This window comes from Xenopus laevis, chromosome 8L (genome assembly GCF_017654675.1).
Source record: "Xenopus laevis strain J_2021 chromosome 8L, Xenopus_laevis_v10.1, whole genome shotgun sequence".
NCBI classification, from domain to species: Eukaryota; Metazoa; Chordata; class Amphibia; order Anura; family Pipidae; genus Xenopus; species Xenopus laevis.
In genome coordinates, this window is record NC_054385.1 from 59,312,748 (window position 1) to 59,338,579 (window position 25,832).

The window sequence follows — 25,832 nt, forward strand, 5'->3', positions numbered from 1 at the left end:
TGAAACGTTGCATTGTGTCATTGCATGCCGACAAATCTGACATCAACGTGCCATGGAGTTCAACCCTTAGACTTAGCCTACCCCAAAAAAATCACCCTCCGCCCATGAGTCTTTCCTATATGCTCTTTATCATTATAGTCAATTAGGCAACATTACAAGGTTTTTATTAATAACGTATAACGTATAATTGTATTTTGCCTGATGAAGGGGCCTTGGTGCTCTGAAAGCTTGCAATGTATTTTTTTTGTTAGCCAATATAGGTATCACTTCTACAATACTCAGACCCCTTTGTCAAGCATTGCTTGACAAAGGGGTCTGACCCCGGAACGTTGCACGTTTGCAGAATAAATACGCAAGGGTATAACCCTGCTGTTGCTTGCGTTTGAGTGCCAGTGTTTTCTTGGATAGTTTGCTGAGGAGGGTGCCGATCCCTCCAACACCGTGCACCAAGCACTGAACTGCTGAAGGCCAGGGTTGTGCGAGCGGCCTACAACACATTGCATGGGATGATTGGGCCTCTGTGTACTTGAAATGCCAGGGCCTATTTTAATTCTCAGTCCGGACCTGCTTCTTTCTATGCTGCAAATGCAGTGTTGCCATTACTTATGGTCTTACTTATTACTTATGTTATCTAAGGGATTCAGGGGCAATATGGAAGGCTGAAATTCGAATTAGGCCCATCGTCATTTTTACAAATAGCTGTGCGGGAGTGCAGACTTGTGTGGTATTATTTATTTTTAAAAGTTCTGTACCACATACATACTATTCCTCATTCAGTCTGTTGCAATATCTTCAAGAAGGTAACAGTGCAAGGAAAAGTGTCAGTGTTAGTTTAACTATCACTGCACATGGGCACTACTGGTCACACTGTATATTCAACCCCACATGTACAGCAGAGGGTCAAGGGAGGAAGGTGAAACATTAGAGAAGAGAAAAGGTTGGGAAGTTGGAGAGATGAAGAACGAGTAAAAGAGGGACAATAGGAAAAAAAGAGGTTGATTAGTTGCCAAGTTACAAGTGACACATCAGTTTCTCTGATAAGATTTCAGTTGCCCATAGAAGATGTACATATTTACAATTTGTGTGTGGTTAGCAATTATTGGCTGAGGATCCACATAACTGAGAAACCACATTTATCTGAGAATTGGATAATAATCAGCATTGCTGGATCATTAAGCACCACACCTTTAAGTCCTACTGTGTCCCATCGTGTGTGGTTGTGATTAATTGCAGCTCAATACAGCTAATTACAGACAACAAGAGATATGCCACTAAAACAAATATTATTCAGAACACTAGCAACCTGAACCTTGCAGTGCCTAATTCTTGTCTTATTGTTTAATTGATGAGTGGTTACCACCAAAAAGGCCAAACAGTACTTGCAGTGTTGTCACACTATGTGCACAATTTTGTTTTTACAAAACATATAAATACATTGTTAGGCAGATATTCTTCATCATCAGTAAAACCATACTGCTTAACAAAATATTTATAGTGAGGATGAACCTAGATGAACCTAGAAACGGACATAAGCACAACTGTTGGATGAATGGATAACACTAGGTCTTGTTAAGCCAACACTGAGGCCTTGTTAACTTCCTGCAATGCAAGGCAAGACACTGAAGTTAGACAAACTAAAGTAAAGGCCTCCTTTTAAGTGTAGCTTTGGTTTCCATTATACATATTTCCATATATACACACATACGTACTGGTATCTGCTTAGGACGCACAACATTAAAATGTTATTACAATACAGTATGTACTGTTGTTTTTAGGAGGAGGTGCAATTAGACACCCAGAAAGTAAATAATGCATTAAAATAGTTTGGTTAAGTTATTGAGAAATTCTGAAAATCTTTTATGAGATGATTTGAATTGGCAGAAGTCCTAGAGTACATGGATACAAGAGCCTTTGGTGGTGGAGTTATTATGCAGTCAATTCCAGATGGCATAACCATATGGCTCTGCAAGAAGAAATTATTATTTAGGGACAGAGTTAATCTTTTATTAAAAACCACGCCCCTTTGAACTAATTGGATGTTAAAGGTCAGGGAGAGATATACCACCCAATGAGAAAAATCGTCACCAAATGGTGCTTATATCACCACAAGATTTCATCCAGAAACTCTTTGGCTTCCAAAACTTTCATATCCAAACCCCATTGGTCAGTATCACACCCTGTACACATCAACTGGATACTTAAAGGGGACCATATGTTTTAGCTGTGAGAAAGGGATTTTATACTTACTGGAAAATCCTTTTCTAGTAGGCGTGAACTGTCAGTGCAAATGTGTGTGTTAATGTCAATCTCATCTCTGGAGGCAGGACAGAAGAATAAGACTCTTGACCCCTCCCCTGGTATATAAGTTGTGACTCCACCTCCCATTGCCAGTTCGTTTGTAAAGCTTGATGAGGTGGAGTGTATTAAGAAAGTAGAAAGTAAGGTCAAGAAGCAGTTAGTAACATATAGAAAACTTTGTGTCCACAGACCCATTACTAAAATCAGCCTGGGCAGGACTTATTGCACTGACAGTTCGGGCCTACTAGAAAAGGATTTTCAAGTAAGTATGAAATCCCCTTTTCTCTAGTCGGCCCTCCTGTCAGTGCAAACACGTGGGGACATCCAAAAGCTGTCCCGTAATTTAGGGTGGGTAATATAGAAACTTTTCGTAACAACTTAATGTTAAGTTTACTGTATACTGCAATAAACTTTCAAAAGTACTAAGCCTACAATAACACCTTGAAGAATACTGTTTGCAAAAAAAAATGCAAGTATTATCATGGCAACACTAAAACTTTGAAGAATACGGTATATGTCTACTCTTTTAACCACGGGGGCTTAACTGTGCCACCGCAGTCTGCAACAGTTTGCGGTCAACCATGGCCGAAGCTGAAGCAAAAACGTGGTTTATAAAACTTTATAATAGTATTGGGAATAAAAAATAACCAAGTGGCTGCCCTGCATATTTGTTCAGATGTAGCCACGTTGTGTAAGGCCCATGAAGTACTTTGTGCTCTAGTGGAGTGAACCTTGACTTGAAAGGGCTTTGTTTGTTTGTTTTTTTGTTTTTTTTACATTCATAAGCAAAATTGATTGTCTCGACTAACCACTTAGCAATGGTTCTTTTTGAAACTCCTTGCCCTTTGTGATTTGCGAAATAAGATAGCAACAGAGAGTCTGATTTCCTTAAGACAGCAGCCCGTTTTAAATAGAATTATTCCTACTACATCTAACTTGTGTAACTTTTTCTTTATCATTCGCTGGATTTAGGCACAGGAATGGTAATACCAACTCCTGATTAATGTGAAAACTGGTTACTACCTTTGGTAGAAAACCGACAACTTTATACTGATGCGTAACCAATCATGGTTCTTTACCAGAGAGAACCGTCATTTCTGATACCCTCTTAGCGGATCTTATGGCTATGAGGAATGCAACCTTGAGTGACAACCATCTACAAGACAACCACAAGAGACTATGGTCTCAAAAGGTGGTCTGTCCAGCATGGCGGACTGGCCTGTGTGACTCCTTGTAATAAGGTATATAGTGGTGTCTTGTGCCCACTGAAAAGTTGAGAGTGCTGATAAGGCCGAAAACTTAGGTCATCTGTATGGATTTCTGTGAGTACCTGTGGTGTACTGTCTGTGCACAGTAAGTGTTTGTCTGAACACCAGGCAAGAATTGTATACCATACCTTGTGGTATGCTTTTGTGGTGAAAACAACCTTTGCACTGCAAAGGCACGAAACCTTTGAGCTACAGCATCACTTTTTTTTTTTATACAATTGGGCCTCCCGAACCAGACCATCTATTTGAGCATGGCCAGGTTGTGAGAAGTTCTCTTGGTAGAGGCAGCAGCCATGTTTTGGACTGTGACATGTAGACCAAGTCAGTGTAAAGCAGTCTGGTCGGCCCCCTATGTGATCTTGGCAATTATCCTCGGTAGAATCGCCAGTAGAGGGAGTGCAACGATTTTACTGAAAGTCTATGGAATTACCAGTGCATCTGTATAGCTAGACTGCTCTGCGTGCCTCCCTGTTTGTTGACAAAAGCCACCGCTGTCTCATTGTACTTGTAGTGGGCAGCTCTGGAGTTTGTCGGATGAATCCTGGAGAGCTAGGGTTATTGCTCGTAGTTCCAGGATGTTTATAAGGAGCTGCGATTTTCGAGTTTCCCTACACCCTTGTATTGTGAAGGTGTGGTAACCTACTCCCATCCGAACTTGCCAGCGTTGTAGCTATCTGTCACTGTGGTTGATCCCAGCTTCTGCTCTGGTTGTAGGAAGTATGGAAATGACCTGCTGTAGATCTTGGTGATCTTTGGGCCCGCATTGAGGGAAGTTGCGTTGTATAGTCGCATGTGGGACCTTGTATAAGGTCTCACTTCTAGTGCTGTCACTTTTGTACTAGATGTGTGAATACCTCGCAGTGTAGTGCTCATTCTCTTTGGTCTATTTTTGTCTGCTCCGGAAGTCCGCTTCCCAGTTTAAGACTCTGGGAATGAATACTGCCATTGTGTGCCCTAACCGGTGCCAAGACCTTTGTAATACCCTTGGAGAGGCTAAAAAGGTAGTGCTGTAAACTGGACGTGCTGGTCTTAGACATTGAATCGCAGGCATGGCTGTGACCTTGTATGAATAGGGATGTGCAGGTATGCATCCCGCAGTCGTATGGCCCCATGAAAGTTTCAGCTTCCCTGAAGGCTATGGTGGAGCGTACGTACTCATGGTGAACTTGTGTTTGTAAACACTTAGTTTAACCTGTTGATGTTCAGGACTGGTGTGAAAGAGCCTACTTTCTATCTCACAAAAAGAAGGGTAGAATAGAACCCGCAAAACTTTTTAAGTTCTGGAACTGGAGCCAAATCTTCTGCTCGTAACAGAGAAAAGACTGCTCGGTGTAATGCCTCTCTTCTTAGTGAAGAGAGCAAAACCAAAACAAATTGTTCTGGGGGGGCTGTGGATTTTGCCATTAGTGGAGCTATGTGTGAAGCTGAATCTACTAATAGAGCGAGTGTAGCATGGAGATTCCTCACCTCTGCAGCTAAAAGTTGTGCTGATTGAGGTGGTTGATACATTAGTTCCTTGGCCAAGTGTTTGGCCGTACTTGCCTGTCCCGCAGCTGCGGTTACTGAGTGGAAGATTGCTACTGATTGTGAATAGGTTCTTTTGAGAGCTGATTCCACCTTTATGACCATGGGGTCTGTAAAAGCTGCTGTCCTCTGTTGGGGGAGCAGTTTGTTTTGATAGGGGTGTAACTGCAGGAACAACCTGAGGGTCTGTCTCCTGTTTTGTACTGTTTGTCTGGAATAGGGTATGTGTTGTAAAATCGCTTGGTCAAGGCTGAGCTGCACTCTGGCTGTGACCATTCAGTGTCTATAGTTAGAGTAGTTACCCTTAATACTAGAAAAGAGCTTGTCTTTTTCTGTTGCACTCCTAGTATTCAATCTTCTTTAGACAACGCTATTGTAAGTAGCAAGTCAGAAATATTGCCTACTCCCACATCCTCTCATGGGAAAAAGGTTTTGGTTCAAAGGAATCTGAGATGGTGTCTTTGGCCCTCCTCTTCCTAGCACGTGTGTATGCTGAGGTGGAGGTTGGAAGGTGTTTTTTTAAAAAAATTTTTATCCCTTCCAGAAAGTCCCCTTCATGCTGGAGCATTTGGGATGTGGATAGTTGTTCCAACAGATTTAGACTGTGGAGTTAATTAATCCTGTAGGGGAGCTGGTAGTACCTTGCTGTTGCCCCTTATCATTGTAGGTATTAAACAGAGAGTTATTCTCTGAAGTAGTAGTGATCCGTGATAAGATTGGTGCCTTGGATGGAATTCTGTCAGAACAATAATTGTATTCGGATTTTCCCAAGGGGTGTATGCAACTTTTTGCAGTTTAGCCCTTTTTTCTGCCTTTCTGTGGATTTGTCTAAACATCCACCATAAGTTTTCTTAGGAAATCTGGCTTTCCATAGTCCTGTTATTACAAAGCTGCTACGGTGTTGAGAAGTCCGTACAGTGTCACATTTTGTCACATCATTGCTTTGCTATGATGTGACAAAATCACATCTAGCGGCAAGGTTTGACGCCCGCGCCAGGAGAAACTGGTCGCCTGTGTCCATACTGATGCCGGCATCTAAATCGAGATGCCCGCCTCCTGAATTGACGCCCACATGACGCACATGGCGCCAAAAGCTCGGTGATAAAAGGTGCCAAAACAGAGGTATCAACCCGGTCACCTTAAGGGTTAAGGGAGTAATTATAAGAAACTGTAGTTCCTTTTACTCTCAGCTTATTATTGTTGACCATAGAGAGTAATAAGAGGTAGCTCAGCATACCATTACTCTAATACAAGTGCTCCTGAATGGTATTGGGCCTACCAGCAGCATGGTGTGCACTGATTCCACTTGCTGTGATATGAGCAGGGAAGGAATTACTTACCTCTGAATGCCCATCCAGGGCTAATATCTTTAGGTGAATCCACTTGCTGCACAACGCACTGCAAGGAGGATGGATTCTCATTGTCCTGAGGCTCAGCATCAACCCTTGAATGCAGTGGGTAGCTCTGCGTACCCTAAAGGTTGTGTCATATGACAGCTCTGCGTGCCATGTATTGCCTCTGCAACAGCAGTTCTGTCTGTGGCCTTCCTGGGCAGATTCTGCAGTTCGCCTGCTGTGCACACCTGATGGACAGCTCCGCGTGTCCTCTAGGTGTTGTGCCTTTGTTCTGTAAAGTTAAATTGATCCAGATAATAAAATGAGAAAAAGAATGTAATACACTTATAAAACTTGTCCTTCACCTTCGAGGCAGGACAAATAACTGGTGATGGGAGGTGGAGCCACAACTTATATACCAGGGGAGGGGTCAAGAGTCTTATTCTTCTGTCCTGCCTCCCGAGATGAGATTGACATTAACCCACACGTTTGCACTGACAGGAGGGCCGACTAGAGAAAATGGTGGATTGGCGAGTAAGTAGATAAAGAATACCCCTACTTTACATTTCGGTACCACTACAATCACTGTCCGACTGAATTATCAAATAGTTACTACATTTTAATATCATTTGTTAGATATGAAAACAACTTTTAGGAAAACACAATAATGTGAAAAAAGACCAATTGTAAAATAAAAAAAGGTAACATGTTGGGCATTTCCAGTTCTGAAAACTGCATAGATGTGTGTGCCTATTTCCTCCCACTGTTTAAATATTGATCAGATGTTCAATTTCCTGTATATCCTAGAAATGAAATGATAAAATAATAAACACTTTAATGGCAGTAAACAGAGTACAGCTGTTCAAGGAAATACGGGTCTGAGTAACTGATGTATGATACAGTCAGCCTTATTACTGGATATACAATGTGTATAGCCACTTTATCTTATATCATGTACCACACTTATGTGTTTTATAATGTTTGTAATAGTACAGCCTAGCAATTTGCCTCTTGTCCTTATGTCTTTCATCAGTGGGAATTATTTAAAATTATCAGTGCTAATGCTTTTCAGGTGATTGTTGATGTGAGGCAGCAGGGTTCAGGGTTTGGTGTATTTTACGCACAAACAAAATATGGTCAGCCTAAAGGAATGGGAAACTGCCCCCATGAACAGATATAGATTATCATGTTTTCCTTTTAATGTTTGGAATTAGGTATGTTTGTGTAAAAAAAATTGCTCAAGCATCTGGTATGTCTGTCTTTGTTCTTTTGCTCTGTGCTCAGAATTTGAGCATAATGTGGCTGCAAAGCCTATCACCAATTTATAAATCATAGGTAATTGTGCCCACAACAAAATGGGTATCCACTATTATAGAGATGGGTGTATTTTTACTAGGATTGAATTCATAATTTTTTTATTCAGCTGAATAGTGAATGTGCTTTAAAAAAAAAAAAAAAAAAAAGAACTGTCACAGACTTACCAAAATGGGAAATGGCTGCCCTATGGCACACTAGTGCCTTTAATAAGTATTGTATAGGAATACAGAAGACACATAAAACATAAAAATGCAATGTGCAAGAAGGCACACATTGATCTATCAGAAAATAAGATATATTTGCCATTGAGGGCCACAGTTTCCTTTAATAAAACTGCTGTGTTTAAAATGCCCATTGTCTTAAAGTATGTAGGTGATTGTCACAGAATCATGTATATTAAGCTTACGCATGTATCATGGAGGAAGCCATTTTTACTAGTAATTGGCATTCAGACATTTGAATTAACATCTTATTTCATTTACAATTGCTCTTTCAGTACTCGTGGTTTTTCTTCGAAGCTTTGGCCAAGGCTATGGCCTTATTCCTGATAGAAGAGAACAAAATTAAGGTAATACAGCAGCCGACAACACCAGTTGAGGCCACTTTAGAAGAAGTGATATTTCATTGCCCAAATAAAGACACGAAAATTCTCTTAAGAGTCGCTAATGTGTGCATTTTAGGGTGGGTCTTGATAATTCCCTTTTATATAGTAAAATACTTTACTGCAGTAAACATCAGTCATTAAAATAAGGTATGTAATTAATTCCTCACTTTATTGATTCCAAAATTGTATGCCATGGGCTGATTTCCAAACCTAACTTTGGGTCAACAGAGAAAAGGTTTTATAGGGAACAGGGAAACTGATGAGAAATACATGGGAAAGCACTGCTTTAAACAAATACATATTCTTGGCTGTAAAGACTTTCACTTTTACAAGCCAGATCATTTTCAGATTTGCAGTTGAGAATTGGCAACTAAAATGCATATAAATTGGTGGGGACCTACTTAGAAAGTTTTGGTCTCTCTTTTCTCCAATCCCTAACCATTTTGTATCAATAAAATAAAAGTTTGCTATGCTATTCCAACTCCCAAAGATGGTGTACATTATCCGCCAAGGTGGGTCTTGTTCTAACCACTTTGGGAAATGGTCTTAAAGTGAGGTTCCCTGAGCCATATTTGCAAATTATTTCAATGCAGTGCTAACTGAACACTGTGCACATTTCAGGGCTTTATCATCTATAAATCTTGCTCTGATATCTGTTTTTGTTTTGGTACTCAATTTACTAATTTGTAGTAATATAACAAAATGCTAGTGTCCTCTCAGTTAAACAGCGGTGCATTCATTACAGACTTCTCGGCCACAGAGGTTTCCGGAATCTTACCAAAATGTCCTGCACTCACTTCTCCTTTCCATAATTCCACATGTCACAATAAGGTATGGGGAGATTCAAGAGGAATCTAGAAATGTCAATTTTAGTCTGGCCAACTTCATCAAGGTAAGAACTTGTCTGTCTGTCTACTCTCTTTCATATTGTAAATTGTGTTTTAAACCTCTTCATTGGCAGCTCTGCTAAAAATATTTGTTTGTGTATATAATAGTAAGGCAATCTCTAGAATAATCTTAGTTATGTTACTACAATTATTTTGCACTTTGTATGTTGTGTGGGGGCATTGTAAATTAACCTTATTATGTTTTGCAGCCTACAGTTTACAACTGGCTACACAGATTATCTAATAAACATGTGGCTATTACTCTTTGTGGTTACCTCAGTCCACCACTACATGGGACCATATGTAGACCCAAAAGCTACTACCCTGACTTTCTGATAGGGATGCACCGAATGCATTATTTTGGATTCGCCGAATCCTTTGCAAAAGATTCGGCCGAATACTGAACCGAATCCTAATTTGCATATGCATTTTTACTTCCTTTGTTTTGTAACAAAAAGTCATGCAATTTTTCTCACCACACATAATTTGCATATGCAAATTAGGATCTGGATTCGGAAATTCAGATGCCGAATCCAAATCCTGCTGGAAAAGGCTGAATCCAGAACCGAATCCTGGATTCGGTGTATCCCTACTTTCTGATTCTCAAAATGCAGGTTCCCAAACATGTAAAGCACCTATAAAGCAGCCTTTTGCCTATTAAACTCTGTACTGAGTGCAAAAAAGGGAAAATGTTATCATTTCTGTTATCATTTCTTCAGGGAGAACCTTGGAGACACCACAGTTGCACTCAAACCCCCTGCCACGTAAACACTGTAGTGCCATTTTGCATTTCTTTAGTTATATAGCACTTACAGGGGATTTAGAAAATTATCTCCATTGTGTGTTAAAGGGGTTGTTTCCCTTAAAACTTTCTTTTAGCATGTTGTACAGATCAGACATTTAATCTTCATTTGTATTCTTTTTGATTTCGAATTATTTGATTTTTTTTTCATTCTGTAGCTCTTGCAATGCAAACTTGTTCGTGATGGAGATTAATTACACCAGGAAGCAGTTTTGTCATCAGAATAGAAGATGATTAGTAGAGGGCCTGAATAAAAAAAAAACAGATAAAATAAATTAAAATATAAATAATAGCAATGAAGCCTCACAATCTGTTCTTATGTTGCCGGGTAAGCAACCCAGACAACCAGATAGTATTTTCAGTTACATTCTAGAAAGAGGCAGAATAGGAAGACTAGTATACTAAAAACGATATCAAATATTGAAGACCAATTAATATATAACATGCTTAATGTTAACCTACTGTATAGGTGAACCTCTGCTTTTATGCAAAAAGAAGGTTAACTCATTATAACCATCTTAAGCAGATTATTGATGAATCACAAGATGAGAGGTAGGAGCAGTAGTCTATAAACAGTGACTGGGGCCATGTTATGACAGAAATGGTTAGTAATAAGAATAAAACAAAACAAGCATGCTGCTAGAGCTGTAATCACTACACTATGCTTGCCCTTGTCACAGGCTGGTGTCCATTTATTGTGCATTTTTTTCAATCACATTTTTAATTAGATGTGCTAAAGTAGACAGTATAATATGTTCTGTACATATTTGCTTGTTTGGCTGTAAAACACAGTTAAAATTATGTTTTCACTTCTGCCTCTCTTCTAATAACTTCTGTTTTTGTTTTTTTTACAAAGTAACCACACTCACAATGCTAATTATACTTTGCGCTTATTTGGGAGGGAAACACTACCACAATATTTTTTTTATTTTACTAATCTCCTGTTCATGCCAGGGTATTATTCCTGAGTGCCAGAAGATAGATCGGTGTTAATGAACTTTGCATTTGGCCCCAGTTTTACAGTTTCGTTAATATGATATAATTTGATACAGTCTGTTTACTATTTGTGGACATAATGCTTGGACCATTATTGCATGCAAGTTTGCCTGCTTTGAAATATGATACAAAAACAGCTTGTTCCTAGTCTATACAGTGTCAAAACTATCTGGGCGAAAAATACATGGGGGCAGATTTACTAAAGGGCGAAGTGACGATTCACCAGTGTTACCGCTTTCAGGCACTTTGCCGATTTACTAACAGGTGCAGGTGTAACTTCGCTAGTGAAAGAGACAGACACTATCGGTCATTCACACTCTATCGCCAGTCGAATTTTTCGCTCTGGCGAATGGGCGTTACTCCGCAAGTTCACTAAGATGCAAATTTTACTGAACATTACCTTTCTCCAGACTTGCCTTTGGCAGCTCAGACGAGGCGAAGTGCACTGGAGTGCATAGATCTTCCTCAATCTTCTTATCATATTTTTAGTGGAAAATGTCCCAAAAAACGCTGGCAAAAGTCATTAAAAATTTTTGTTGGGTAACCGGGCTCCCCCATACATTTTCTAACATATGGCACATAAAATATACAGTGGGCTCATGTGTAGGGCATTATAACAACTTTATTTTCTTTATTAAGGTTCCCTGGACTTGTGTAATGTATTTGCTGCAACATATACATCCATTCAACTTTATCATTTCCTGGCGTATGCAAATTGGCATGAGTGAAGACCTCTAACGAAGCTGCGCTAGGCATAATTGAATGCTAGAGCATCTTCACTTTGATTGCTGAAGTAACACTAGCAAAAATTTGCCAGCGCTCAGCGCCCTGGATGCAATTTTGCATTTTAGTAAATTAGCGCTGTCTGAGAGAATTTTTGTCTGGCAAAGTGTTGCGATGTCTGAAAAGCCATCACTGGCGAATTTTTCACCACTTAGTAAATTACCCCAAGGTCCTTTGCTCACTATAGTAACAGGCTTTTGGCACCTGCAAAAACATGTGGCCATGGTCCATTTGCATGAAGCACACAATGACACGGATGTTTATTGCATGACTTATACAACATGTTATATTTTTTCCACTTGCCCTTAGCCCCTATTAATAAATCAACCATTAGGACTCATTTGTTGTTACTGCTTTGCAGCCCCAATGCTCTCAGCCATAACCTCCTTTTTCGGTTAAAATATTCTCATCCAGGTTACATTTAATGGCTCAAGTTGGGTAGTGTAGATAGACTGCCAAGTGAGAATGGTCTGCCATAGGAAGTGTATTTCTAGCCCAGGAGCAAAGAACCAATAAGTTGTTTCAACAAGTAAGTGGAAAATAGTAACCAGCATTTTTAATTCTCCTTGAGAGTACTGCAGTGGTCGAAATGCCAGGCGAGACTATTTTGTGTTCAAAGGCTTTCAAGAAATCCCTCAGGAATTCTCAGTTTAAATATTTACCAAAGAGATTTTATACCTCTTATAAACACTCAAGACACTGAACTAGACAATATTATGCAACCTTTCTCAAATTTTCTTTTCTTTCTCAAATAACTGATAACTAGTGATGGGCGAATGTGACCTGTTTTGCCGAAATTTTGCAAAGCGGGAAAATTCGCCGAAGTCTGTGCTCCAAAATTTTTTGGCGCACAACAATGTTTGTTTTTTGGAGTGAGACAATTTTATTCACTCATTGGAGTCTATGGGCGTCATTTTCGTTGTGAAAAAATTCGCTCATCACTACTGATAAGATGTTTTTTTTTTAGAGATTGTACTTTTTTGTCAGATTTATTTAAAATTATTACTTGTTTATATACAGTATATCTTATGCTTTTCAGAGATGCCTTACCTTCATGGACAGAGGATTTGTCTTTAATCTTATCAACGACTACATGTCAGGGTTCTCTCTAAAAGATCCAAAGGTAATCCAAGTACTTTTATTACACTAATGGGATAAAGTAACAACAGGCAGAATATCTACTGTTTAAAAGAAAACATCTGATGGGCTGTGTTGGCTTACTAGGCTAGGACCAAACTTAGGGTTGTTACTACAAATTAAAATGAAATATAAAGCTCAATTTTGACTTTTCAATTATAATTAAAAAAATAAAAATAATCAAAAGAGAAAATGATGGACAGTAACCAGTATATATATATATATATATATATCTATATATATATATATATATATATATATATATATATATATATATATATATATATATATATATATATATATATATATACTGTAAATAGTAATACAAAACAATGCAAATAGTGATACAAATCCAGTTAAATGGTTTGCTACTATTTTTGCACTAAAACTGTTTTTCCATGACACCAATATATTGTAACCATTAACCTGAAAATGTTAGTTTGGGCCTTGCTTGACTCTTTCACAAGGGAGTTCCTTTGCTTTTCTTGGCAAGCCATAAACAATGTATTTCTATAAATGGCCATTGCAGTCTTCCTTTATTTCATGAATGCTCTTAGGGAATGATTTATGAAAGGTGGAATTGTTTTCCCCATCAAAATGTTTTTTTTTTTGCATTTAGTAATTTTCTTTCAACCACATAGTGTGGCACTTTCCTAACAGAAACAAAAATCTACAATGCCGAGTCTTATAAAATATACAAATTTGAAACAACAGGTTTGTTAAGCATGCACTCAAATCTAAAAAGATGAAAACTTTAGTTCCACTTAGTGTTTTATGTTTTAAGCATATACATTCTTCTTTGATACAGATTCTAAATGAATACAAATTTGAGTTTTTACAAACCATCTGCAGCCATGAACATTTCATCCCTCTTAACCTACCAATGGTGTTTGCAAGACCCAAGCTACTGAGAGTCCAAGGTAATGTGTTACTGACTAATACACAGTATTTCAGATACAAAACATTTCCTGAGAAGACTGGATCAGGAGAAATGTATTGTGCTGCATGAATGGAGTTTCAGTTGTTGCAAAGTATTTCCATTGTTTCCTATGTTTTGTAGGACACGTGATTGCCACATATTAAAGGGCATGTAAAGTCTAAAATACAATAAGGCTAGAAATGCTATATTTTGTATACTAAATATAAACATGAACTTACTGAACCACAAGCCTAATCAAACAAATAATTTATGCTTGGCAACAGGGGGTCACCATCTTGCAACTTTGTTAAACAACTTTGCAAGACTAAGACTGTGCACATGCTCAGTGTGGTCTGGGCTGCTTAGGGATAGTCATAAACAAAGCTGCTTGAGTTCTGCATGGCTGGGAAGTAAGGCGGGGGTTCCCCCTGCTGTTCATTAGTATGATTGTTTCCCTGCTCAGTAGTTAGGGACCATCTGACAATTCCTATCCACAGCAGTAAATAAAGGGAGAATTTCACTGCATACAGTCAGGTTTCTTATAAAAACAGTACACATTTTTTAATGAAAGTATATTGGAGTTAGGTTTCTTTTGCATTAAAGAAAGTAAAAATGGGATTTTACTTTTTTGCCTTTACATGCCCTTTAAACAATGAATATGACTGCATGACTATATATATATAAATATATATATATATACACACACACATATATCTGGAGGAATAGCGACACTGACGGGACTCTTCTAAAGCTTAACAAATGTGATACTTTTTTAAAAGTCCCGTGAGTGTCGCTATTCCTGCAGATATACCATTACATGTTTGCTGGCACCCGGGCATTTACACAGGAAACCGAGTGCACCTTTGGGATGTGTTTATATATAAATATATATATATATATATATATATATATATATATAATATATATTACATAGGGGGGTTAGTCTGCTGAGTGTATTACATGATGTGGTGTATGTCATGATACCAGAAATGTCAGCAAGTATAATCAAATATGCCTGCCTATCTGGGCTATAAGGGGCTAACTAACTAATGTGCAACTAATGGGACATAAAGAGAATTATGATCAAGGAGCTGATAAAAGAATTGATTCACCTGCATACAGAACTACATTGGTCTGTGCATTATTTTCCTGTTATTGTTTTGAGTGTATGAGTGTATGAGAGACCTAAAGGTATTTTTTATCACATGTATGCCATTATTTTGGCCTTACCATATACCAGCCCCCCCCCCCTTGGGTGGCCCTCCACATGAAAGTCTGCTTGCTGTGTGCTTACCATATGTAAATTTTAATAGGTATCACTACAGAGATTAACTAGCCCCTGCATTGTTTAATCAAATTCAGACTAATCCCTAGTATTGTTCCCACATGTAATCCCCCCCTGTATTGTTCACACCTGTGACATCTCTATTTTTCACACCCTAAACCCTGTAGTGTTCACATCTGAGACCCAGACTGAAACTGCCCACATTGTTCACCTGTTCACACTTTATACAAAATGCTAATGGGGCACCAGCACTGTGTCACTGTATGTAGTACATATTAGAGTGGTCCTGATGGGTTTCCCTGTCTCTTGCTCTGTTCTACTCTATGCTCCCTGGGTGTGCCATTCTCTGCCTGCCCTATTCTCCTTGGGTGTGCCATACTCTGCCTGTTCTATTGTCCTTGTGTGTGCCATACTCTGCCTTCCCTTTGCTCCCTCTGTGTGCACTGCTCTGCCTGTGAAACATAAACCTGGTATTTGTTCTGGGGGTTTGTTAGCATTTGAAAATTTTGTTAGGGGTCCCTAAGGTGTTTAACCTTGTGCTGGGGGGTGCTGTGTTATCCACAGGGGAGGATGAGGCATATGGATTTAAGGGTATGTCTTAATATGAAATATTAGAGGGGAATTGTGGAAGCACTCAAGGCTAAATCAAAATAAATTCAAATATAATGGAAGTGCTACTTACAATGCACTTCCCTGGGCCCCTGTCTCATAAATAATTCAGTATAAATGCAAGTGCATATGTTTACAAAACAGGGGTTTTTAGTTACCAAAGTTATGATCATAAAATTGAAAAGCCACCATACCACGTCAAGGTAAACCCCATATGGCAGTCCCTAACTTGCTTACTTTAAAAAGAGATACTTCTTTGCATAATAGCATTACCTGTGTTCAGTGTGTGTTGAGCATTGGTTTCAATTTGAAGGCTGAATCCTCCCCCGCCAGTGAAGGCTTTTAAGAGAGAGAGATTGCCCAAACCAACGCCCATATTTAAAAACGTAGGACCACCATTAATTTTAAGGGGGGGTATGTCTTAATATGACTCAACTTTTTTCACATATGAGTGATATCCCTGCAGTGAGCACCAACCATTTGGTTTTTTGGTGTGCTAATAATGTGGACATGGTTTTGTGGTAACATGGGTGTGGTTTAAAGTGGGTGTGGTCATTATGCACCATGTAGGCCAGATAAATTCCAGCCCTCTGTAGCACAGAAGTTGGACAGCACTGCCATACACCATTTAGGCCTCTGTAAAGGGTACGCTCTGTAATTGTGATGCAAGGTGGTAATTCACATGTAGAGAAAACAACAGATATTGTAATATTTATTTTACATCAATTTTACACAATTTTTTAGGGTGAACAGTATTTTCCATATCCCAAATATTTTTTTTTTAAATAAGTATGTTTTAGGTTTGTGCTCAGTATAGGATTAGCTGGAGTTTGAAATTTAGTTATGTTCACAAATGATTATATAAGACTAATATTTTTTTCTCCACTTCTTTCCTTCTCTAACACCACAAGGGGTGTTGCCATTGACATGTCCTTACATCATCTTATTTGTGTTAACCTTTGCTCTTCTCTTTATTTGCCACTATCTTCCAGTGTTCTTTATAGCTACCATTTACCTAACAGTCTCACCTGCTGCCAAAATGTTTGTTTTAAATAACTAGTTCTGCTCTTTGTACTAGCTGCACATGAGGCTATGGTAATTGTTACTGTGAACTCATTGCTTTATGGTTGTTACCTTTAATGTTGTCATACATACATCAAGATTCTAGCTTTATAGCTGGAAACCTTGGTTCCGGTTTTGCATTTGAGAGGACAATGGGAGGCAGCGATATACTGTAGCACTGGTGGTTAGACATGTGCATGTGCATGGTGAGATGCAGAATGTGACATGCTGTCCTAAACAGTACCACCAAACATTACCCTTTATAATTAATTGCTTGCTGCACAGCATAAAGTGGCTAAATACATTGTTCAGCTTTATTTTTCTCCTCTGTTCTACAGAATGTAGACAAAGTATTTCTGCTATTTTTATTCTATTATGTATACAGTAATAGACAGGCTGCTGCTACATCTAGGTCCTGATGAACTTATAACCCATTCACAAAACTAGCAAAGAGCAGAAGTCATTGAGAAACACGAAGAGTCTTCAACAAACTGAATATATCTTTTCACAGCTGCAATAGCTGGCACATCAACATTTATGTGGCCAACAAGGAAGAAGCCATTCATAATCTATGTAGTGGAACAGGGCTGCACAGTTGGAAGCCAGTAGGCCCTCCAAAGACTTGGTTTCTATGGGTTCCTAGTTGCAGGCAAACATAGAACCTTTATGACATTACCTAGTAAATGTCTAAAACTATTTGGACTTATTTTTGGCAAGTATCCAGATGTTCTGTTTCAACGTCCACAGTTGAAACACTAACTGGTGAGTTCCAAACTCTCTATAGAAGCAATATCAGCACACAAACTATTCATAGGAAGCACATGGGTTTGGGGGTGAATAGAAGTAAACAAACCTAACATCACAATGTATATTATAGACAATATTGGAGAGTAAAAGAAGATACTTTCCTATGCCATTTTTAAAATAAAATATTGTATTTTCCCCACAGTTAACAAGAAAATAACACCCACACACACACAAACACAAAATGTTCACAATTGTTCACAATATTGTGCACAATATATATTTTAATGCAATACAATAGATTAGCAGTATGTTTTCAAATGTATTTACATTTGTATCTTTTCTTTTTACAACACCATTAGATTTGTTATCATATGCTGTGGAACGGTTCACTTCCCTAGGTAGGTTGTTATGAGGGATTTCATTCTTAGCGCATTTGTAGCCATAAGCATTACTCAGCTTTTATAACTTCCCTTAAACTCTGTCATTAATACTGCTAAAAAAAAACTATGTAACCTCACATAGCCTTCTCTTTTAACTAACATTTTAGGTAACTTTCAGAGACCAGCCATTGTATAATTCAATTGTTATTGCATTTCAGCTTCTTAATAATAAAAAATAATTATTCATTTTATTTTTGTGATTTATGTTACTATTTTTGCAAAGGGATATTTGCTTTTTAGTACTATGATACCCTATAGGCTAGTTTGGGACTTAGATAGGACAATAAGGTGAGGGACTTAGATAGGACAATAGCACAAAGGAAGATTCTATAGATTTTACTGCCAGTGCTTCTGTGGGTCAGATGATTATTGATCATAAATACTCAGTACCATGATAACTACCTGATCCACCAACCCACAGAGCTGTAAACTGCATGAGCAACAAAATCTGCTTGTGTACCACTGCTCTAAGATCAGATTTGTGTGAAAAACCTTTTTGCGCCCCTAGATACTTCTTAACGCCCAGGTAGAGGATCATGTGCCCACCATCACCTCCACCCCCAACACCCCCCCCCCCTCGTGCAATAAAAAAAAATATTGATTATTTCCTGGAGAGCTAAGGATAGATTCAAGACTGTACAGAATATTTAAAGAAAAACAATACCCCTCGAACAATGTAGGTCTATATTAAAATAAATTGCATAAAACAGCTCATACTGTATGTAAAACCCTGCTTCATGTAAATAAATAATTTTTTAAGCAGTATGTGACATTGGGTAATCATAAATAGAAAATTGTGATTTTAAAAAATAAGGGCCGCCCCCTGGGATCGTAGGATTCACGGTGCATACAATCAAATCATACATGTTAGGTCACATGAGCCAATTAACAGACAGATTTCTGTCTTTTGCTTCCACACTTATTCCGGTTTGAGTTAGAGCTGTAGTATTTCTGGTCAGGTGATCTCTGAGGCAGCACACGTACCATCACAAAATGGTGGTTCAAGGCAAGAGATGTAAAAGGACAATATTTACTTAAATATACATATTTTCCAATTTGGTAAGATACTTTTATATGGTGAGCGCCGTAGGTAGGGATGGGGGCGGCAAAAGAAGGCCGCCTCAGGCGGCATAATAGCAAGAATCCCCCCTGGGGCCAGGCCATAGTTTGGGAACACTGGAGAAATTGCCCCTTGCTATTAGAGGAAGCTGAAAAAGTACAATAGCTCCCCAAATCTATACACAGGAACTCAAAGAAGATTTATATTGTACAGTGCATGCTTGCAGTGAGCACTAGAGTAAAAAATTTGCACTTCCATATATAGTTGCTCCTGATACCAGTGTTTCCTGCCTCATCTACTGAATTGTGTGCTACTGCCACCGTAAATTTGGCGGTTTTTCCAGGATTCCCAGAACGGGATGTGTCAAAATGCGCAACTCCATTGTGCTAAACAATTGTACATTATGTAATTTTAATACCAACCACCAGAAGCAACTCCCATTGCTACAACTTGCATCTGATGCTGCCATACACATTTGAAATTTTGATGCATCTGGTGCAATTGCATTGGGGTGCAATTCTCTGCATGGCTGCAATTATGCTCAAATTATGGGGAAAAAAACATGCCTAATTACATCCAATATTACAGTGCACACTGCAGGTTTTTAGAGGATCTTTTTAATCTACCTGTCTGAATGAAAACAGTACCCCAGTATCACGTTTTCTCCTTCTAATAGTCCTATGACTGTCTAAGTTTTAGATTAATCACTTACAGGACATTAAAGACATTAGTCATTCATTACATTTTACTGAGCGGTAATGATGTTTCGGAAGAACAAGCATTATTAACAATTTATTTTCCTCACTTAACTGATTCATTCCAGTGTGGAAAAAAAATACAATTTGTTTTATCAAATGGATTAACAATTCAGAGGGGTGAGCAAATTATATATCTGCCTGCTTGGAACAATCTGTCCATCAGCCCAACTAACATGCTGGGAATCCTTCTAGTCTCCCAATTCGACATTTGGTTCTCTACTCCTTGGTTTTGTATTGCTTTTGTCTGTGAGCACATAAATGATCGATTTCTTGCTTTTTGCCAGTAGCTGCAGATGAATGTGTCGATTTAGCTGTTTCCTTATCCTGATTCATTCTACAATGCTAAACTTTTTGCAGGTCTGCTTATGATTTATGGTACATAGTATTTCCTTAATTAAACCAATTTTGTATTTTAAGGACTGGCTGAAATAATCAGGCTGTAATTCCATATGTAAATTTGTTTTTTTTGTACGCAGATATAAATCTTGAATGCAGTTTGACCGACGACTATTGCAGGAACCATTTTCTAGTTGGGCTCTTGTTGAGAGAAGTTCAGCAGGTTCTACAGGAGAACTATGACATCAGATATATTGCAATTTCCACTCTAAAACAAATCCTAATCAAACATGCTTTTGACAACAGATACCAGCACAAGGTAATACTTATTAGAGATACAGTATGTAAAAATAATGAATGGACACATCAGAGTAAGCTACTGAAGGCTGAGGCTTCTGCAAACATTGTGATGACAGCAGGCCCCGTCAGCAATGTATTCGCTAATGGTAAAAAGTGGGGCGATAAAAATTACATTGTGAACATAGAGACCCAGTGGATCAGGTGTATAATTAAGACCAAGTTTGTCTGTAACTGCACAATTCTAAAAATTATTTTAAACATTTTTTTCCCTTAAAATATCTTTCCTCCTGAGCCCACCTCAAGAGTGCTATTGGTTTACTAACACTGGTTGTGCCTAGTTAGTTGAATGACTGCCAAGTTCTTCCTTATTGTTTTTACTCTTCATATTTGGATCAAATATTTTCTTACAAGACTCATCTATCAGCAACTGTTACAAAATATTGCATGCCTAAGAAAGTAAACCATTTAATCTTGGAGATATGTTTTTTTAACATAAAAAGTGTAAGCATATTACAATTATTTCATTTGACGGCCCTTATTAGAACAAATTATTATTGTTTTGGTATTTTGCTTTTTGCAGTTCCTCTTACGTACATGCTTAGTTTGGTGTAGTCCTAGTAGCACTCATATTTAAACATGTAAAAAAACAACTATATATGTATAGTGAATATTCATAATGGAAGATTCTTGGGTTTGATTTTTACCAGTCTGCTATCTTCCTTGATTGTGTATGTATGCATTTGAATGCCAAGGACTCCATTATTAATTTTTGTCTATGAAATCTGTGCTTTTATCTTACAGAACCAGCAAGGAAAAATTGCTCAATTATATCTCCCCCTGATAGCCATGCTATTGGGGAACGTGTCACGGTTTGCTGGCAAGGACACTCTGTACTATTGTGCTGCCATGTCTAACTCTGTAAGAATTATTTCAAGTCATCCTAACATTTACTTGTTTTCTGTTGGTTGATTCTAGTAGAATTCAATTATGCTCACATTTTCAGTTTCATTAAAGGTTGCCATGCTAAGGTTCAAGTTTGGTTTATCTGGACTGAGACAGATATTGTCTCCTGTCGCTATTGTGAATAGGCAAACACAAAAGCTGATAGCCTAAACAAACATATTGAAATGGGTGGGAATTTCAGTCTTTCTTACATTCTGTTATATTAATGAAATATGCCTGAACACATACGGTGGCATTAGAAATATAGCTGCATTTCAATAGTATTTTTCATGTAATGAAATGAAATACATGTAAAGAGCATTTGATCTCTCCTTTCCCTGTCAATCACTTTCCGCCAGTTGTGCCTGAAGAGCCGCAGTTCTCGACTACTTTTGTTTTTCAATACAGCTGTTTGAACAAACAACAGCATTTGGCTATGACTGTACACGTCTAGTCATATAGTATCAGTCCATTTGGCCTGGGTTGATGATCCATTGGATACCTTTAGGGCTTAGATAGTGGTCACCTTTTAACATGGTCCTTTTTTCTCTAGACTTCCAGAGACTCCTTTATATGCAGCTTCACTGCTTCCAACAGATCAAGCCTCATCATTGACAAAGACACAGGTATGCTATTATTTGCAGACTTATCATCCTAATCTAAAAAGGAACCAAAAACAGTTCTCTAAAATACTGAATGCAATTATTCACGGTTTGTCAGCCTTTATCTGACACTTCTGCTTTATTTTGCCAGATGTACTGATGAAATAAATGTACCACAGCCCAATCCCTTTATCCAAAAACTATACAGCAATACTGTCAACATCAAAGGGATATTTTTATTTAGTAGGGGGTCTACAATCTATCTGAACATTACCATATACCTTCCAATGGACACAATGTACGGAAAATATATGCTCCCTAGGAAAGTGGGTGGCATTTTTTGCAACACTGGGAAGCATGTCCTAAATTGTCCTGGAAATTAATATTGAATGTTGTGAAAAATGCAACAACTTTTGGACAATATTAGCCAAATAGCTAATGCTACCAAAGCACTTGAGGGTTAATGTAAAGCAAAGTTTGCCAAAGTCTAATAATCTATAGCAATGAATCAGATACTTGCTTTCAAACAAAATAGTAAATCCGAATTTTCCAGTTGATTGCTATGGATTACTAGACCTGCATAAAACTTTGCATTGTTAATTGCCCCTATGGTTTCCAGGAATGCTGTTTATTTTATAAAATCAGGTAGAAGTATTTTCTTTCTAGTCTGTCCAGCTGTCTTAACACATGGGGACAGGGCATTTGAGACTAGTAGCAATGAAGACTAGTAGGAGCTACTGCACACACAACGTTATGGAATGCAAGGAGTCACAAATAAAGCACATGAACAGATAACTTTGGTTAATATGTGGCAACATAACACAATTTATAATTATTATAAACAATAGTGGCAATACATCCTCTTTAGCAAAAGTTTGTTAATTTGTAATACTTTCTATTTTAGTCAGGGAAAGCATCGTGCCACTATCCTTGGTGCCATGATTGCTTATATTTAATAATGGTCAAACTGCTTCATGTGCCATAATACTAATAGTAGGGTGTTCAATTGTGGGTTTCATGGACCTTATACATTCTCCTCATTTACATTTTAAGGTTGCAGTTCAATTTCCAATGGCTATATTCTGAAAAGAGAGGACTCCAGAGGTTCATTGTGTATTGATGGAGCAACAGAACAAACCAGCACTGGGGAAAATGTAATTTTGATACTACTTACTATATTTGCCTAGAGTTATTTCATAACATGCAGAATCCTTCTCGTATTCGTAGTGTATAAAAACTTGCATAGACTACATGTTTGGCTTAACCATGACTTTGTGTCCATTGTTCATAATATCTGAATGAGTTGGACTCTCTTTTATTTATCTTTGCCTTGTTAGATGCGCAGATGTTCTACAAAAAGCACTGTGTCCCAGTACAGCCGATTGGATTCTTATGAGATAAAAAGCCTGCTTATTTGTTATCTGTATATCGTCAAAGTGATTTCAGAAGGTATGTTATTTGTTGGTGGGGGTGCTAGTTAAAGTGTTATATTTAGGGATCCTGTATAATATGATAATAGTTATCTTACTTGTAACAACAATAAAGAACAATTATATAACATTATTTATACTTGGCAGACATTGAATCAGCATGTATTTTCTCGCCAAGTCTTTGTAATAAGCATCAGCAAACTGATTTGGCTTTAAAGGGGTTGTTCACCTGTAAATTAATGTTAAAGTATGATGTAGAGAGTGATATTCTGAGACAAATTGCAATAGGTTTTAATGTTTTACTATTTGTGGTTTTTAACTTAGCTTTTTATTCAGAAGCTCTCCATTTGCGATTTCAGCTAGGGTCCAAATTACCCTAGCAAGCATGTATTGATTCGAATAAGACAACAAAAACGAAAAAACGGATTGCACACTCGATTTAGAAAAATCATAAACCAAAATTTATTAATCAAAAAAAGGGGGTTACAAAAATAAATGGTGAGCCCAACGTGTTTCGACCATAGTGACCTTCCTCAGGGGCACAAATCATAAATAATGAAAAAAAGAAAAGGCCTTTTCTTTTTTCATTATTTATTGTTTGTACCCCTGAGTAAGACCACTATGGTCGAAACGCGTTGGGCTCACCATTTATTTTTGTAATTTTTGATCAATACATTTTGGTTTATGAATTTTTTAAACCGAGTGCAATAGGTTCTTTGTTTTTGCTGTGCTTAGTCCTGGAGACCCTTATGGGGAGCCTTCCATGGATTAGCACCTCGTATTTTAACCTTAGGGTGTTCTACTTTGATTCTCTTGATTCGAATAAGAGACTGGAATATAATTAGGGTAGGCCTGAATAGAAAGATAAGTAATACAAAGTAGCAATAACAATACATTTGTAGCCTTACAGAACATTTGTTTTTAGAAGAGGTCAGTGACCCCTATTTGAAAGCTGGAAAGAGTTAGAGGAAAATGGCAAAAAATTCAAAAACTATAAAAAAGAAAAAATGAAGACCAATTGAAAAGTTGCTAAGAATAAGCCATTCTATAACATACTAAAAGTAAATTTAGAGGTAAACCACCCCTTTAAACTACTACTTAAACTGTTACACTTGATTGAAAAGAATCTGACAATGAGATACAGAGCAAAGTGTGGCAAAGTAACCCTTTTCTACAAGGCTCAAGTCTTTGGCAGCAGATTTTACCATAATTTCCAGTTAAATCAATTCTAGGAACTTAAAAAAATTTGTGAGATTGCTCCACTTCCACTTGGGATGACTGCTGGCAGTACAAAGCTGGCAATGCAAAGGCAAGCACTGACTATTGTCTCAGCTGCTATTGACCAAGATGGCAGTCTCAAGTCCCAGTCAGATATCAATTGGGGAGACCCTGTATGGGTGTAGCCTCCCCTGTTGATATCTGACTGGAATTTGGATGTATGTGAATTGGATATTGATGTAGGGACGTGTCACTGAAAAGTCTGCATAGGTCAATGAAGTGCCAACAATTCTAATCATTATGATTTGTCTCATTTCTTCAATGATACATATACTCATTTGGCAGTCATGTATTTACTGTGCACTATGCAAATGGTAACAAGGCCTATGTCTGTAGTCAGCACCTGCTATGTATCTACAAATGTGGTGTTTCATTTGTTTCAAGGTGTTCCCTAGTTTATTGGCTTATAAAGCAACCAAAGCTAGCTGCAGCACAATACAAACAGAGATGTTGCCTTAAATGTTCTCTCCACATAAAACCATCATCCTCCACCCATGTGTTTATGCTGTAATCTTTGTTCATATGGTTCATAATCCTTCATTAATCCTCTTCCCACATGGTGAGGTTTGATTCCACTCCAGAAATGCCTTGATGTCACAATCATTTTAAGTACACCTTTGTCATTTTAAGCACACCTTTGTGACAAATCTATAGCATAAACAGAATTGCTTTAAACTGAAATACTTCCCAAAAATAAATGTTGAGCTACAACCTTTCATATTTTTAGGGGCAGATTTATCAAGGGTCGAAGTGGAATCGAGTGAATTTTCGAAGTTCAAAAAGTTCGAATTTCAAAGTAAATTTTTGGTTACTTCGACCATCGAATAGGCTACTACGACTTCGATTCGAAGTAAAATCTTTCGAATATTCGACCATTCGATAATCAAATTACTGTCTCTTTGAAAAAACTTCGACTTGAAAGTTCGCCAAATTAAACCTGCCGAAGTGCTAGGTTAGCCTATGGGGACCTTCTAATACAAGTTTTTTGTAGTCAAAGTAAAATTGTTCGATCGCTGAAATCGTTCCAATCATTCGATTAGAACGATTTAATCGTTCCATCGAACGTTTTTACTTCGACCGCAAAACGGTCAAATTCGGTAAAAAAAACTTAGAC

At 37.9% G+C, this 25,832-nt stretch overlaps 1 protein-coding gene across 2 annotated transcripts in view; it reads left to right on the forward strand.

The window, feature by feature from the left end:
- dock11.L (dedicator of cytokinesis 11 L homeolog) overlaps positions 1 to 25,832 on the forward strand; it is a 145,907-nt gene that overhangs the window by 61,157 nt on the left and 58,918 nt on the right. Inside the window, exons 27-36 of one of the 2 annotated variants that reach the window (XM_041572792.1) lie at positions 8,238 to 8,309; positions 9,091 to 9,237; positions 12,853 to 12,936; positions 13,759 to 13,870; positions 17,932 to 17,970; positions 20,307 to 20,485; positions 21,268 to 21,384; positions 21,962 to 22,034; positions 23,064 to 23,164; positions 23,348 to 23,459. In XM_041572792.1, coding sequence (XP_041428726.1) covers positions 8,238 to 8,309; positions 9,091 to 9,237; positions 12,853 to 12,936; positions 13,759 to 13,870; positions 17,932 to 17,970; positions 20,307 to 20,485; positions 21,268 to 21,384; positions 21,962 to 22,034; positions 23,064 to 23,164; positions 23,348 to 23,459 — 1,036 coding nt within the window. The remainder of the gene's footprint in view (positions 1 to 8,237; positions 8,310 to 9,090; positions 9,238 to 12,852; positions 12,937 to 13,758; positions 13,871 to 17,931; positions 17,971 to 20,306; positions 20,486 to 21,267; positions 21,385 to 21,961; positions 22,035 to 23,063; positions 23,165 to 23,347; positions 23,460 to 25,832) is intronic. The other variant, XM_018229991.2, reaches the window with a different exon arrangement.